This window comes from Spermophilus citellus (assembly GCF_964194105.1).
Source record: "Spermophilus citellus genome assembly, chromosome: X".
Taxonomy (NCBI): Eukaryota; Metazoa; Chordata; class Mammalia; order Rodentia; family Sciuridae; genus Spermophilus; species Spermophilus citellus.
In genome coordinates this window covers 145,749,966-145,767,933 of record NC_138190.1, presented here as the reverse complement: position 1 = coordinate 145,767,933, position 17,968 = coordinate 145,749,966, and the positions used below count along the sequence as shown (strand labels likewise).

At 35.7% G+C, this 17,968-nt stretch overlaps 1 protein-coding gene across 1 annotated transcript in view; it reads left to right on the top strand.

Annotated features, from left to right (window-relative positions):
* GABRA3 (gamma-aminobutyric acid type A receptor subunit alpha3) overlaps positions 1-17,968 on the top strand; it is a 228,760-nt gene that overhangs the window by 89,205 nt on the left and 121,587 nt on the right. Inside the window, exons 2-3 of the mRNA XM_081277644.1 lie at positions 4,358-4,397; positions 8,159-8,324. Coding sequence (XP_081133770.1) covers positions 8,185-8,324 — 140 coding nt within the window. The 5' untranslated portion in view covers positions 4,358-4,397; positions 8,159-8,184. The remainder of the gene's footprint in view (positions 1-4,357; positions 4,398-8,158; positions 8,325-17,968) is intronic.

Genomic DNA, 17,968 nt, shown 5'->3' with positions numbered 1-17,968 from the left:
AGTATTCATCTAGAAATCCTCAACAAGGATCAGATTAGACATGAAAGCAAGTGTAGTATTTCTAGGAATTCAAAGAATTCATGGAATTCAAAGAATTTAAGTGAAGGAGTTTCTGGTCAATGTTATCAAACTAAATAAATAATTCATTACTCAGTCAAAAGTGTATTATTTACTCTTCAGATATTAAAATGCTTTCTGTTTTTTATCTTATTGATTTCTAGTTTCATTCCATTATGATCTGATAGGATGGAGGCAACTATGTCTATTTTCCTTTTGTATTTGCTAAGTCTTGCTTTGTGCTCTAAAATATGATCTATTTTAGACAAAGCTCCATGTGCTGCTGAGAAGAAAGTAAATGCAGTTTTCAATGAATGAAATAGTATATAGATGTTGGTTAGGTCCATTTGATTAGTAGTATTTATTTTTTAGTTCTGAAGAATCTTTCCTTAGTTTATGTCTGGATGACCTTTCTAATGGTAAGAGAGATTTGTTGACATCACCCAGTGTTATTGTATTGTGGTATATTTGATTCTTTAAATTGTGAAGGATTTGTTTCATATATAGGTTAACCAACATTTGGAGCATAGATATTTATAATCATCATATTTTTTTGTTGGATATTTTCTCTCAAATGAAGAAACTAAGCTAAAATAAGGGAAGAAGAAGAGGAATTATCCCATGGAAATAAAAGGGTGATTAGTGGAGTAAAGGGAGGAGATTGAGGGGCAGGCTTGAGTGAATGCTAAAGGGAATAACAGTGGAATAGAATTGACCAAATTATGCTCTGTACATACATACATATATCACAGTGAATTTAACCTTTATACATATCCATAAAAGAGTAATTAAATAGAAGGAAGATCAAGGAGTAGAAGAAGGGAAATAGGGGAAGGGAGGAGGAGAGGGAAAGAGAAAGTACTCAGAACTGAAGAGGAGCAAATTATATTCCAAGCATGCATGATAATGTCAAAATTATCCCCACTATTATGTATAACTGCAATGCCCTAATAAAAACATAAAAAAGGAAATAAAGAAGTTTAACCTAGTGGATTCTCTAAAGCATAGTTTATTATTTTATAGGTGATCATTCATATAGCAGTTTCAGTGAAACAGAGAAGGAGGCAGAAGGCAGTTTATGAAAGAATGAATAGAAGGTGAATATGGTGGAGTAAACAATTTTATATCACTAGTTCAAGAGTCTTGATTGTTTTAGTCAGCTTTTTTGGCACCGTGACTAAAAGACCTGACAAGAACAATTTTAGAGTAAAGAAAAGTTTATTTTGGGCCTCATGATTTCAGAGGTCTAACTCCATAGATGGTGGACTCCATTTCCTGGGGCTTGAGGTGAGGCAGAACATAAGGGCGGAAGAATGTGGTGGAGGGAAACAGCTCAGGATATGATGACCAGGAAACAGAAAGCACTCTGCTCACCAGACAAAATATGTACCCTACACCCCAGGGATTCACCTCCCCCAGCCACACACAACTTTAGTCACCACTTAGTTAATCCCATCAGGTGATTAATTAACTGATTAGGTTAAGTCTGTCATGACCCAATCATTAAACCTTTTAACTCTCTTGCATTGTCCCACACATGAGCTTTTGGGGGACATGTCACATCTAACACATAACATTGATTAATAAAGGAATGATAAAAGATCATAGCTAGAAATTAGCTATTATTGTCTGCTGTTAGTGGTTTTCCTCTCCTGATCATCTTGACTCTTTGCCGAAAAAGAATATGTTTTCTTTTTTTTTTTTAAAGAGAGAGTGAGAGAGGAGAGAGAGAGAGAATTTTTTTAATATTTATTTTTTAGTTCTGGGCGGACACAACATCTTTGTATGTGGTGCTGAGGATCGAACCCGGGCCGCACGCATGCCAGGCAAGCGCGCTACCGCTTGAGCCACATCCCCAGCCCAGAATATGTTTTCTTATGTAGGTGACTTGACAGAAATGACAAAAGTTTGGCACAATTAATAATAATAGGGAAGAATGCTAGTTTATGATCAATCAAAAGATCATTGAATATTACTCAATGATTTTGTTGTGCTACATATGGAGTTACACTATGTGAAGAAGTGTCTTTGACATAAAGCCAAAAATACATAATGTTTTCTGTTAAGAAACTGCAGGCAGAGAAGCATTTGTTTTCCATAAAATGAAGGATTGGATGGGCATGGAGGAAAGATTTAAAAGGGAAGAATAGTCTTGAAAATAGATCTCTGAAAAGGAAAGGATGGCAGATTCTATAGGTATGAACTCAGAAAAGCATTTGCTCTTTTTCTGCAGCAAACATTTTCATTAGGTAGCTATCATGTGCCTGGCACTGCTCTGCAACCTCTGCACTAATGAGACATAGCCAATGAGACAAGTAGACCATGAACAAATAAATGTGCAGTGTAATTTTAGGTAGTGATATATCCTATAACAAAACTGAATAATAATAATTTATTTAAAACTGCACAGTTTTAAATAAAGGAGATCAGAGAAGATGTATCTGAATTGGTATATGGGAATAGAATCCTGAAGATAGTGAAGAAATGAGTCAATCTGATATATGGAAAAAAAAATTTACCAAAGAAGGAGGAGCAAGTGTGATGTCCCTAAACCTGGAGCCTTGGGTATTTACAGGGAGTATCAGGATACAACTATGAGTTGGTATGAATAGAGGAAAGGAAGAGTGGAAAGATAGGAGTTTTGAGAGGTAGCTAGTGGTCAAATCAACTAGATTCTTAAGATCATCTCAGGTACTCTGTATCCAGTGAAAATCCATTGGGAAAAATTGGAAAAGGGATGATATAATCTGACTTATATTTTCAAAAATCTCACTTCAGTTGCTGTTCAGAGAATGGATTATAAAGGGGAAAATGTGTAAGCACAGAGACAAGGTAGACCATTGTCTTAGTCTATTTTCTGTCGCTAAAATACAACACCTGAGGTTGAATAACCCTAAAAGAAAGAAGCTTATTGTGGCACATGATTCTGGAGCCAGTGAAGTCCAAAAGCCAGGCATCAGTATCTGCTTAGCTTCTGATAAAGGTCTCATGCTGCTTAAGCTCTTAGTAGAAAGTAGAATTCATGTGCAGAAAGGGGAGAACATGAAAGGTATACTTGCTTTATAATGACTTGCTGCTATGATAACTAAACCACCCTGTGAGAGTGAAAAATCACTCAAAGAGAAAAGCTTGAATTTCTGGGGACTATATCTGTGATAACCCAAACATCTTTCTCTAGGGCCACCTCCTAACACTGTCACAATGGGGACCAAGCCTCAACATGAATTTTGGTGGCTACAAACCATATTCAAAGCATAGCAGGCATTTATTGGAGTCATGAGGCTGGGAGATGATATTGTGTACCCAACACCTTAGGAGCGATAAAGAATGGGTGAAGTAGATTTTGCATATGTTCTAAAGTCAACAGAATGATAATTTGGATATAGGGTATAAAACAGAAAATTTGAGGTATGAATGTGGATTGGACAATAGGTGGATTTGAAATATGAGAGATAAATCCTAGGTCTATTGTTCTTCTATTTCTTTGTAGATTCCATTTTTTTTTTTTGCTTTTTTACTGCTATATTTCCAGCACTTAGGATGGTGTCTGGTATATATTATTCCATAAGTTTTGAATGAATTAATAGAAAGTAATTTCAGTGGAGTTATAAGTGAAAATACTTGATTGGTGTAGATGGTATTAGAGGATGATTAGGGAGGAAGCTGAAGTAGTGATATAGAAAATTACTGAAATGAAGCTGAGAAAGTGGGAAAGAGTTGGAGGGCAATGTCATGTCAAGGGAGAAATTTTTTTTCTTTTTGACAATGGATGATATTACATTGTTTTTATACTGCAGGGAATGAGCCACTAGAGAACAATACTGACAAGTGTGGAAGAGATATAACAGGAATAATATCCTTCATCATGGAACGGGGAATAGGATCCAGGGCATGTGTGGGTGGGCTAGTGTTAAACAGGATCACAGAGGCCTTTGATAATAGAGGGAAGGTAGAATATACGGCTGAGATTCAGGTAGGTTGGTATAATTGATATTATGTAAATGGAGGCATTGTTTTCTGATTGCTTTTGTTTTTCTTGATAAAACAAGCAAAGCCTTTTGTTGAGAGTCTGGGGGAAGAAATTTTGGAGATTTAAGCAGAGAAAAGAAATTTAAAATTATTGTATCAGAGAGTGGGAGAGTAAATTGGTTTAGCAAATATAAAAGATCCTGGGACATTAGAAGTATGTTGAAAACCTAGAGAGGGCACTCAGGCATAATTGTGAATTTTCCTCTAGCTATATTCAAGTGTTTGTTTGCTGGTAAAGGGTTGAATTTAACAAGAATTTATGTTTTCCCAGGCAGCTACAACAGAGTAAGAGAGAAGCAAGTGTGTTTAAGGTACGTACTGGAGAATGATTATACTGATTTTAATCATGGTCTCTGTGTGTAATCCAAGAAGGATAAGAAAGTTAAAGAGAACACAAAGGTGATAATGTGTAATTCAAAGGTTATATTCAAAGGATCAGAGATATTGGAGCAGGAGACAGAAGAATCGATAGTATGAAGGTACTCCATAAAATGATTTGGAAAGATGTGATCAGAGAGTCATTTGAGATCATGGATTTTTTATCAACAAAGCTTAGAATATGACCTTAGGAATGGATGACTAGATTAGGGGAGAGCTGAGGCTCACTGTAGAGCACAGTACCTCGAAAACTCCAGATATTGGCATTCTCAGAACTTTGCATGCACACACTCATCCCAAGTATTGTTTCCCAGATGCTATAAAATAAACTCTTTTATTCCTTCCCCCAAGTTTATAACCAGAGTTTCATCTAAGTCCATATAAATGCACCAAGGTTTAAAGTATTGCTCATTCTTAAAAGATTTTGTAGTCAATTACTTACAATTCTTAACATACCATATAGAAATTTGAAATTGAACAAGTTGACACAACATTATGATCTATAAAATATTTAATTTTAATAACAAATCCAATAGAAGAACTGGCTGTATCTGTACCTTGTACATAGCAGGTGCTCAAATATTCATGACAAGATACATTTGTACTTGGACAGGATGTAACAGAAGAAGTAGGTCCTTCGCTAGGCATTTTATATATATTATCTTATTTAAGTTTTATAGTCCCTATGTTATTATCCACATTTTAATTGAATAAAGAGGTCTTTAAAGCCTAAAACAACTAGTATTTGGTAATTTCTTATACACTCTTGGTCTGGCAGGTTCCAAAGTCCATCGTATATTCAATCCTTTATACCATTTTACTTTGTTTAGGGTTATGTCTTTGCCATAGTAACATTCACTTGTTATTTTTAAAGTACCCATTATTTGTTAAGCACTTTTGTTTTGGTACCAGGGATTGAACTCAGGGGCACTCAACTACTGAGCCACATCCTCAGCCCCATTTTGTATTTTATTTAGAGACAGGGTCTCACTGAGTTGCTTAGCACCTTGCTTTTGCTGAGGTTGGCTTTGAACTCACAATCCTTCTGCCTCAGCCTCCTGAGACAATGGGATTACAGACATGTGCCACTGTGACTGGCTTGTTAAGCACTCTTCTATGAAAGTTCTGTATCTACAGATTCAGACAACCATAAATTGGAAATATTCAAAGAAATTATATCTCTGGATTATATCCAAACTTTTCCTCTTGTCATTCCCTAAACAATATAGTATAACAATGATTCGCATAAAATTTACATTGTATTAGGTATTATATGTAATCTGGAGAGGATTTGCAGTATACTAGAGGATATACATAGATTGTATGTGAATATTTCACCATTTTATAAAAGGCACTTGAACATCTGCAGATTTTGGTTTAGGGAGATGTGTCTTAGAATATCACACAGATACCAAGGGACAACTGCATATATCCTTGTCCCCATTTAAATATTTTATTAGGGAAGCATACAATAACAAAAATACATAAAATATATATTAGAAGTGCAAATGAAGAAAATAGAGCAAGCAAATATGTAGAAATTATTAGGGAAATTTTACAAAGGGTGGCTAGAGAAGGCCTCAGTGCAAGGGTGTTATTTGAATTAAAACCTGAAGGAAGTGGAGGAACAAACTATCTGAAAGTTAGATGGATGAAAATTCTAGGTAGAGTCTCCAGCAAGTGAAAATGCCCAGAATAATCAATGAGCAGCAAGGAAGCCACAGTGGCCAGAATGGAGTGCTAATAGGAGATAAAGTTAGCCAGCTATTTGGGGATGAGTTCATCTAGGGCCTTGTAGATCCCAGTGAAGCTTTTGAAATGGGAAGGCATTGGAGGATTTTGAGAAATTGAAGAGACATGATCTGATATAACAATTTGAAAGTGTACTCTGGCTGCTTTTTGTAGAATAGAAGTAAGGGGAATAAGGGCAGAGGCAACAAGCTAAGTTAGAAAGCTTTTACAATAATCTTGAAAAGAGACAACAAGCCAGATGATATTGGAGGAGGTAAGGAGCAGTGGTTGTTACCTGGATATGTTTCCTTTTGAATGGAATATCAGTTGGGGCTTACTGATACATTGTATGTAGGGTATAAGAGTAACAGAGGAGTCAAGATTGATATCAAAGCTTTACTCTGAGCAAGTGGAAGGGTGGAATTACTATTAATTGAGGTGGGACAGACTGCAAGAGGCCCATTGATGCTGTGTGGGGGGGGGCTGTATGTGAATATCTGAGACTCAGGTTTGTAGGTCTAACATCTGAGTTAAGTTATGAGTTTTCTCCTGGAGAACAGGTACAGATATGGATTCTAGAAGAGATGGAGGTAGAAGAGATCGATTCTGAGATGGAGGTGTTAATTTTCAATTTTTCAATTTTATGTATGATATTTTCTCTTTCTTTGTTCCTTGTCCTCTCTATTAGCTCTCGAGTAGGGTGAATAGGTAGAGTAACCATTTGCTAATTTGCCTGTGCAATCATATGTTATGTGACTTGAGTATGTGTCATGGTAATGTGTTCATATATCATGAATAACCCATTCAGACACCATGATTATCTGAAACTGCCTAAGGTTTGTCTCATTCTGTTTCATAGCCATTCTGCTCCTGCTACAGTCATCTGTAATTACATGATATTCTTTTCCTGTAATTTTTAGTTTGTTCACCATGGATGTTTTCACTATAGTTGTGTATCCAAATATTATAGATAATTATTTACTCATGGTAGTCATTGATACCCCACTTTCATTTGTATCTTGCCTCTCTGCTCCTGTGAAAATTTTTGACTGTGTCTGCCTGCTTACGGACCATGATATTCTGTTCTGCGTCATGGTAGTCTACTCTCACAGTAGGACCATTTTCTCTTAAACTATGTCACTTAAGGATAAATAAATCAAATACCTCTTTGCATGAATCAACTTATCTCCAGCTATATGAACACTTTATTTTGTTTGAAGGCACTGTGAGTATCACAGTTTTCAGTTTATGCACTATGATCATTTGAAACACCACAAAGTTTGTTATAATGATTTAGGTATCTATTTGTGTAAAGTCTATCTCTGCATTTATTGATGGTTGTCTGAACATATACCAATAGACATATTCATTTAATGGTAATAGCTGATCATATGTAACATATCTCTGCTTCAGCCTCTTAAACTGCTGGTTTTACAGGTGTGTGCTACCTTACCTGGCAAGTCTCCAGGTCTTAATATGCCAGAAGTTCTACATTATTACACTGTTAATTAAAGGAAAAGCCTTTGTGACACTAAAGGTCAAGTGGCATTAGGAGAAATAAAATAAAGATGTGAGAGACCATTTTAAGCTCTTGGAGTATAAGGGGTAATTGAGGCTAAGGGAAGTTCTGGAAGTTACTTCATCATAGAGGAAGACAAGGAAAGAGATGGAAATATATGTTAAGTTTCTTGATTTTTGATCTAGAATTCTTTATACTATCCTATGTATCCTTTTTTTGATGAGCTCTGGTGTATTCAGAAAAAGTGTCCTATATTGGTGTGGATTTTGGTAGCACTGATGAGCTGGGGGAAGGAGGATATCAGGTTAAGCATTCTGTAACTGAATACTAGAAGAGTTAAATGGTTCCAATAGAGCTGAATACATTTTAATCTGTTTCCCCCTCCCTCCCTTTGTTTTCTACCCTTTTGTCCATTCCCCTTTCCTTGTATTGTGGATTTCACAGGTCTCTCCAAGTTAGTACCCGAGAAGATGATGATCACACATATGTGTCATTTCTACATTACCAGACTTGGGCTTCTTTTTCTGATTAATATTCTCCCTGGAACGACTGGCCAAGGGGAATCAAGACGACAAGAACCTGGGGACTTTGTAAAGCAAGATATTGGCGGGTAAGAATACTTAAGGTTTGGGGCAAAAGAAGAATTTGATAAATGCTTACCTCACATTTCAGAGTTTTCCTCAGATGAACCAAATACTCTGGTTTCTGATATATTACATTGTATTTGAGAGAAAAATTATCAGCTCAGAATCTCAAGATAAAAAGAGACCTCAAAGTCGGGCTCAGTGGTGCATGCCTGTAATCCCAGTGGCTCCAGAGGTTGAGACAGAAGGATCATGAGTTCAAAGCCAGCCTCAGCAAAAGCGAGGCACTAAACAACTCAGTGAGACCCTGTCTCTAAATAAAATACAAAATAGGGCTGGGGATGGGGCTCAGTGGTTGTGTGCCCCTGGTACCCCTCTCCCACAAAAAGAGACCTCAAAGATCTTCCTAGGCAGGTCCGTAGCTCATGTTGAATCCCCTCTGTGATATCTTAAAAGCAGTTGTCTCCAGCTTTTGCTATTAATTTTATCTCTTCTCTCATAAATCTTCAAACTACACCTTTTTTGGGATTTGGTGCATTAACATTTAAAAATGATAAGGAATCTCTCATCTTAAACTTAAAAATTTTCTCTACAGATAGTCCCTGTAATGTTTGCTCCTCTTTACATTCGTGCTTATTGAAGAAGTGGTCTGTTTGATTGCTTCTACTTGCCTCTTACCCATTCCTCCACCCACCACTATCTTTTTTTGTTTCATAAAATAAAACATGAGGAGAGAAGTATACATAAAATATACATATATAGTATGATGTTCTTTGACTTCAGAGACAGAATTCCTGGGTACTTAGATTATATTCTCTAGAAGCAGGGCATGACAGAAATATTCATTTTAAAATTTATTTATTTGTTCTTTTTAGTTACACATGACAGTAGAGTGTATTTTGACATATCATGCATACATGGAGTAAAATTTCCCACTCTTGTGGTTGTACATGATGTGGAGATTCACTGGTTGTGTATTCATACAAGAACATAGGAAAGTTATGTCCAATTCATTCTACTGTCTTTGCTAATTCCATCTGATGGAAGTATTCTTGAGCAAAGGATTTATTAAGAGAATACTCACAGCAGAAAACTGTAAGAAAGTAAGGCAACAAGATAGGGGAATGGGTAAAGTTAAGCAAAAGTGTGATTTCATGTGAATTATAGCCTCAATTTGACAATACAAGGAGATAGGAATCATAAATGGAATAGTCGTACCTTGAGACAAGGAGCCAAGACTTTTGTAGCCTCACCTCAATTGCTCATCATACTTTCATCTCACCCTACATTTCTGACTTCTGTTGAACATCATATTTCTATATTCAACATTTTATTAGGTATGTCCACTTGATTATTCCACAAAATCCTTAAAATAAGCATGTCCAAAGTAGTCTCATCATTTCCATCTCCCTAACCATAAAGAACAAACACAACAAAACAAAAACATATCCCTTTTTCCATTTTCCCTATTTTAGTCAGTGTTGCCATCATGCACTCTGTTGCTTGAGCCAGAAACTTAGAATTATTTTTGCCAATTTTGTATCCTTCACTCTCCAGTTTGAATCAATTGCTCTGATCTGTTATTTCTACCCTGTGTGTGCCTTGAATTCACCCATTTTCCCACTACCACACTAGTTTAATTCACTTGTATCATGGCAAGAGCCTCTATTTGGTTGTAATTCTTAAAGTCTTGCCCCCATCTAATCCTACTCTATAGCCAGTTTCCTTCTGTCATGCATGCTAAGTTATACCAAACCTATTTACATCCCTTTAATGGTATCTTATTTTTTGTAGAATAAATTAAAAACTCCTTTTATAATTTTATAAAGCCCACTATGGTCCAGCTTCTATCTATCTACCTTATTAGTCATATTTAGTTAGTCCTCCTGCCATCAAACTCTGTTCTTCAGCATTGTTGAACTTCTTTTAGACTAAAATCCTATATGTTTTAATCAGCTTTTTCCTTGTTGTGAGCAAAAACCTGACAAGAACAATGTAGAGGGAGAAAAGTTTATTTTGGCTGAGGGTTTCAGAGGTTCGGTCCAGTTTCAGTTCCCTCCATTGCTCTGGGCCTGAGGTGAGGCACAGCATCATGGTGGAAGGGTGTGGTGGAGGAAAGCAGCTCAGGACATGGCAACCAGGAATCAGAGAGAAAACTTCTCACCAGGGACAAAATATATAAACTCCAAAGTCATGCCCCCACTGACCTACTTCCTCTAGCTTCACCCTACCTGCCTACAGTTATAGCACAGTTAATCCATATTATTGAATTAATGTGCCAATTACTTTATACCTCTCATAATGTAAACATTTCACCTCTGAAAATTCTTGCATTGTCTCACATATGAGATTTTTGGAAATACCTCATATCTAAAACATAATAAAGGGGATATAATTACTAATAATACCTTAAGCTTAAAATATTTCAGTATTACACAGGATATTTCATTCCTTCCTAGTGAACTTTGTGTGTTTGTTTTACATTTGGTTATAGTCCCATTTTCTTGGAAACATGCATCTTGAAATATAACTGTTTGAATTATTTTTAAGAATTACTGATGTACTCTGATTCTTTCAATCTTTTATCAGGGTTTTTACAGTAATCTCTGGGGCTTAGGACTACAGAATTGGACTTAAATATCCATTTAAGTCTTGGCATATGAGTCTCTTTGTTTCTCCCAAGATGGGAAGTGAAACTAGGCCTTTATTATTCACACCTCATGGATATGATTTCATTGGACCATGCTAAATGTTCTAAATAAGGTAGAAGTTCTAAATAAACAAATCTTACTTTAAGGGTTAAGTTCTTCTAACATTTTAAACTTTTCTAAAAATATGTTGCATATTTTCTTATAAACCTAAACAAAGATTATGAGCACAATAGTCCCTTTTCTTGGTGATTTTTGATTCTTATAAAGAACATTCATTATATTAATTCTTTATCTGCTTTTTCAATTTTTATCACCATCCTCACTGCTAGTTGTTGTCTTTCCCATTTACATTATTTTGTTTACATCCTGCTAATGCTTTGGAAACCAAATAGCCCAAACCTTTTAGCAATTATGCTAAATAAGAAGCCAAGAGATCCTTCCTGCAAAAGCAGAATGAAGTGCTTGATTTTAATACCAGGGCATAATGATTGCATAGACTAATTTATGCTATGTGTGTGTATGAATAGGTCATAATGAATCCCACTATTATGTATAATTATAATGGACAATATTTTTTGAAAAAGAAACTTTTTTATATTCAAGGTTTGTAAGGATGAGACTACTAAAAAGTTGTCTTAGAATATTAGGGTTGGCACTTTATTTGTATCTACTAGAAAAAAAGGAGTCAACTCAACTTTAAAATGTATAGTATATGTGAAAGTTCTGATACTTAAAGGAGCTGCTGTTTCCTTTTGCTTGTTTTCATACCATATTAAATATGCCTTTGTATGTTGAAAAAAATCCATGTGCTTCCTTACTTTATTCATCTTTACTAGTTCATTGTATTAAATCATCTAGCTTGGTTGTCCCTGAAGCTCTAACAACCAACAATGGTTTATCAATGTGCTAAATACAATGGTTCTCAGTGTTTGGTATGGGTAAGCAAGAAGCAAGAAGTGCAGGCTTCACACTTGAAGATTGTGATCTAGAAGTTCTGAGAATAGTACCTAAAATCTTCATTTAATCAAATTCTCCAGATGATTTTAATGTAAGAAAACTCTGGTTAATACTTGGGACTATAGTTTCTATTTTCAAACAACTAATACTGTAGATAGGGATATGAGATTCTGGATCTTTAGAACAACAGAGATGGAAAGACCTATAGATAGTATCTATAATCTGATCTTCATTTTATAATTTTTTTAAAGTTGTAGATGGACACCATTCATATCTCTCTCTCTCTCTCTCTCTCTCTCTCTCTCTCTCTCTCTCTCTCTCTCTCTCTTTCTTGTGCTGAGAATTGAACCCAGGGTGTCACACCTGCAAGGCAAGTGCTCTACCACTGAGCTACAGCCCCAGCCCCTGATCTTTAATTTTTACATGAAGAAACTGAGGTTCAGAAATACAAATTAACTTTCTAAAGATCATACAGTTATGTAATAGTAGAACCAGGTCTAAAACACCATTCTGATTTTGAGTACCACATTCTTTCTTTAAAATTTTATTTTAAATTTCTTTATTTGAATTTGTTATACATGACAGCAGAATGAATTACAATTCATAGTATACATATAGAGCACAGTTTTTTATGTCTCTGGGTGTATACAAAGTAAGTCACACCATTTGTGTCTTCATACATGTACTTAGGGTAAGTCATTCCACCATCTTTCCTACTCCCATTCCCCCTTCCCCTCCCCACATTTTGCCCTATCCAAAGTTCCTCCATTCATCCTATGCTCCCACCACATCCCCATTATGGATCAGCATCCTCATAACAGAGAAAACATTTGGCCTTTTTTGGGGGGATATTGGTTGACTTCACTTATCAAAATATACTCCAACTCCATCCATTCACCTGCAAATGCCATGATTTTATTCTCTTTTATTGCTGAGTAATATTCCATTGGGTATATATACCACATTTTTTATCCATTAATTTACTGAAGGGCATCTAGGTTGGTTCCACAATTTAGCTATTGTGAATTGTGCTGCTAAAAACATTGATGTGGCTTTGTCACTGTACTATGCAGTCTTTAAGTCCTTTGGGTATAAACTGAGAAGTGGGATAGCTGGGTCAAATGGTGGTTCCATTCTCAGTTTTCCAAGGAATCTCCATACTACTTTCTATATTCATTGCACCAATTTACAGTCCTACCAGCAATGTATGAGTGTGTCTTTCCCCTGACATCCTCACCAACACTTATAGTTGTTTGTCTGCATAATAGCTGCCATTCTGACTGGAGTGAGATGAAATCTTAGAGTAGTTTTGATTTGCATTTCTCTAATTGCTAGCGATGTTCAACATTTTTTTCATATATTTGTTGATTGATTGTATATCGTCTTCTGAGAAGTGACTGTTTAGTTCTTGGCCCATTTACTGATTGTGTTGTTTGATTTTTGGTGTTTAACTTTTTGAATTATTTATATATCCTAGAGATTACTGCTCTATCTGATGTGCATGTGGTAAAAATTTGCTTCCATCCTGTAGGCTTTCTACTCATCTCACTGTTTCTTTTGCCAAGGAGAAGCTTTCCAGTTTGAATCCATCCCATTTATTGATTCTTGATTTTATTTCTTGTGCTATAGAAGTCTTAATAACGAAGTAGGGGGCTAATCTGACATAATGAAGATTTGGGCCTATTTTTTCTTCTATTAGGCACAAGGTCTCTGTTTAATTTCTAGTTCCCTAATCCACTTTGAATTGAGTTTAGTGCATGGTGAGAGATACGGGCTTAATTTCATTTTGCTGCATATGGATTTTCAGTTTTCCCAGCACCATTTGTTGAAGAGGCTATCTTTTCTCCAATATATGTTTTTTGGTGCCCTTGTCTAGTATGAGATAACTGTATTTATGTGGGTTTGTCTTTGTGTCTTCTATTCTGAACCATTGATCTACAAGTCTATTTTGGTGCTAATACTGTGCTGTTTTTGTTATTATTGCTCTATAGTTTAGTTTAAGGTCTGGTATAGAGGATTCTACCTGCTTCACTCTTCTTGCTGAGGATTTCTTTGGCTGTTCTGGGTCTCTTATTTTTCCAGATGAATTTCATGATTGCTTTTTATATTTCTATGAGGAATGTCATTGGGATTGTGATTAGGAATGCAATGAATCTGTAGAGTGCTTTTGGTAGTATGGTCATTTTGACAGTATTAATTCTGCCTATCCAAGAACAAGGGAGATTTTTCCATCTTCTAAGGTCTTCTTTAATTTCTTTAGTGTTCTGTAGTCTTCATTGTAGAATTCTTTCACCTCTTTGATTTTGATTCCCAAGTATTTTATTTTATTTTGAGGTTATTGTAAATGAGGTGGTTTTCCTAGTTTCTCTTTCAGAGGATTTGTCACTGATGTACAGAATTGCCTTTGATTTATGGGTGTTGATTTTGTATCCTGCTACTTCACTGAATTCATTTATTAGTTCTAGAAGTTTTCTGGTGGAATTGTTTTGATCCTCTATGTATAGAATTATGTCATCAGCAAATAGTGATAGTTGATTTCTTGTTTTCCTATCTATATTCCTTTAATATCTATCCTCTGTCTCATTGCTCTGGTTAGAGTTTCAAGAACTATGTTAACTAGAAGTGGTGAAAGAGATCATAATTGTCTTGTTCCAGTTTTTAGAGGGAATATTTGCCTTGAGCTTAGCCTAGGTAGCTCTAACAAGGTTGAGATATGTTCCTGTTATCCCTAGTTTTTTTCTAGAGTTTTGCACATCAAGAGGTGCTGTATTTTGTCAAATGCTTGTTCTACAATTGTTGAGATGATCATATGATTCTTATCTTTAAGTCTACTGATGTGATGAATTACATTTATTGATTTCTGTATGTTGAACCAACTGTGCATCCTTGGGATGAACCTCACTTGATAGTGGTACACTATCTTTTAAACATGTTTTTGTATTTGATTTGCCAGAATTTCATTGAGAATTTTTGCATCCATGTTCATTAGAGATATTGCTCTTAAGTTTTCTTTTTTTATGTGTCTTTGTCTGGTTTTTGGAATCAGGGTGATATTGGCCTCACAGAATGAGTTTGGAAGTGCTGCCTCCTTTTCTTCTTAATGAAATAATTTGAGGAGTATTGGTATTAGTTTTTCTTTGAAAGTCTTTCAGAACTCAGGTGTATGTCCACCTGGTCCTGGGCTTTTCTTGGTTGGTGGGCTTCTGATGGCATCTTCTATTTCATTGCTTCAAATTGATCTGTTTAAGTTGTGTACATCATCCTGATTCAGTTTGGGCAAATCATATGACTCTAGAAATTTGTCAATGCCTTTGATATTTTCTATTTTATTGGAGTACAAATTTTCAAATTAATTTCTGATTATCTTCTGTATTTCTGTAGTGTTTGTTGTGATATTTCCTTTTTCATCACAGATGTTAGTAAATTGATTTTTCTCTCTCTTTGTTAGAACGGCTAAGGGTTTATCAATTTTTATTATTTTCAAAGAACCAACTTTTTGTTTTGTCAGTGTTTTTGATTGTTTCTTTTGTTTCAATTTCTTTGATTTTAGCTCTTATTCTTGTTTGGCATCCATTTTCTTTAGAGTTTGGTGTATGTTGTTCCAGGATCTTGTAGATTTCAGGGTCTGGTTTGAAAAATCTGCAGAGATCCTAATTGATTTCCCCCATATATAATTTGATTCCTTTCTCTTGTGGTTTTTAAAATTCTATCCTTATTCTGTATGCAAAGCATTTTCATTATAATGTGCCTTGGTGTGGATCTGTTGTAATTTTGTACATTTGGTGTCCTGCAAGCCTCTTGTATTTGATTTTCCAATTCATTCTTCATATTTGGGAATTTGCTGATATTATATAATTGAAAAGATTGTGTATTCCTTTGGTTTTAATCTTTTTGCCTTCCTCTATCCCAATAAATCTTATGTTTGGTCTTTTGATGTTATCCCATAATTCTTGGATGTTCTGTTCATGATTTCGAACCATCTTCACTGTGTGGTCAACTTTATTTTCAAGACTGTATATTTTGTCTTCATCATCTGACATTCTGTCTTCCAAGTGTTCTAGTCTGTTGGTAATGCTTTCTATTGAGTTTTTATTTTATTTATTATTTCCTTCATTTCAAGGATTTCTGATTGTTTTTCTTTTCAGAATCTCTCTTTCTTGAAGTAATCTTTTGCTACCTGTATTTGCTCCCTATCTCTTTCTTAGTGTGATCAATTTTTGCTTGTATTTGCTCACTAGGTCATTTTTTAAATAATAGACCATTTTAATTATGTACATTCTGAATCCCTTTTCTGACATTTCATCAACTGTGCCATCCATGGATTCTATTATTGTAGTGTCTTGGTTTGTTTGGGTCAATTTCCTCCCTTGTTTGTTCATGTTGTCTATATGTCTCCCTTTCTTGCAGTGCAGATCTGAAGTATTACAGTTGGTACCCTATAATATTATAGTGTCTCTGGAGATTACCTGTACCTCACCTTGGTGTTGGGCTTCTAGACCTCAGCTGGTGTCCCAAGATAAATGCTACTGCAAGTAAAGGTGATAGTGGCAATAGAGAAGATAACTCAAGATAGCAGTGGAGGTGTCCCAAGATGGATACAAACACTTTCAGAGATGGTGCTAAAAGGGTGGGCTCTCTGTCCAGAGATGCAGCTGCCTCCAGGCCCTATCTGTTGTCCCAAGGTGGAGGCTACTGTGGGAAGAGGTCTAAGGTGATGGCTGCAGTGTCCCAAGATGGAAGTGGGGTAGGCCTGGGTTCCATGGTGGGTCTGTCCTAGGCCTGTGCTGGGTTCTGGGGTGGGTCTTCTGGTCAGCAGGGTGGTCCTGGGACTACCTTAGTCTCATATTCTTGAGGAAAAATTATGGAAAATGATTTCAGATTTATATAATGAATACATTTCTTATACTCTTTCTTGATTCTATATTTTTATCACCAAACAAGTGAGAACTCTGTATATTAACAGTAAGTTGAACCATCATGAAACTATTTTCTAGGTCAACATGGTCAAATATCAGCAATTTCATAATGGGTTCACAGGTAAGTGCTTAAGTAGCTAATAAGTATTGGATGAATCCTCCAGATCTGACTGCAAATTGGACATTTTGGTTAAGATTATTTGAAGAGGGTCAATTTGCAAAGAAACTCATTTTAGAGATATATTGTATGGGTAGGAGAACCACAAGGAATAGGGCAAGAACCTAAGGCCAGCTAGCAGATATATCATGCAAAACAAATTTTCGTATGAGGTGCAGGGCCTTTAGTGGTGGAAATAGTCATCACAAAGAATTTTTTTTTAAAAAAAACTAAGAATTAGGCCAGGCATGGTGGTGCATGCCTGTAATCTCAGCAACCCAAGAGGCTAAGGCAGGAGGTTTACAAGTTGAAAGCCAGACTCAGCAATTTAGCAAGACCCTAAGCAATTTAGCAAGACTCTGCTTCAAAATAAAAATAAAAAGGACTGGGGATGTGATTCAGTGGTTAAGTACACCTGGGTTCAATCCCTGGGAACAAAAGTAAATAAATAAAAATAAAGGCAAGAATTAGGCATATGATAATTTATTTTATGTAAATAAACATTTGCTTATACATAGTAATCTCTCAGACTCTGAATACTTAATATCTCAGCCATATGACTGGATGGACTGTCCTACTATAGGGCAAATGCAGTTTTTTCATAGGGTCTGAAGAAATAATAAGTATCATTTGATGCTAATATTTTTACTCCTGAAGTGGAAATGTAGCATTTGTGACATAGGACAAGGATGGACATTTGAGGCCAGGATCAAGAATACTTCCTAGGTGATACTGTGACTTCTTACTGTATCATTTCTGGATGTGAAGTTGTCTCAGTAATACTGATACTAAATTTGATCACTTGATTATGATGATGACTGCCAGACTGTTGTAAGGATATCAGTCACCAGGAATGAATGAGAGGGTTTGAGCTGGTGGGCAGCTTATTGCTTTGATCATATGGGAGTAAAGAGCAAGTAACAGTGAGGGAGAGAATATGTATAGTGTTGTAGTTTTCCCATCTTTTGTGTCAATTTTTTTCACAGAGA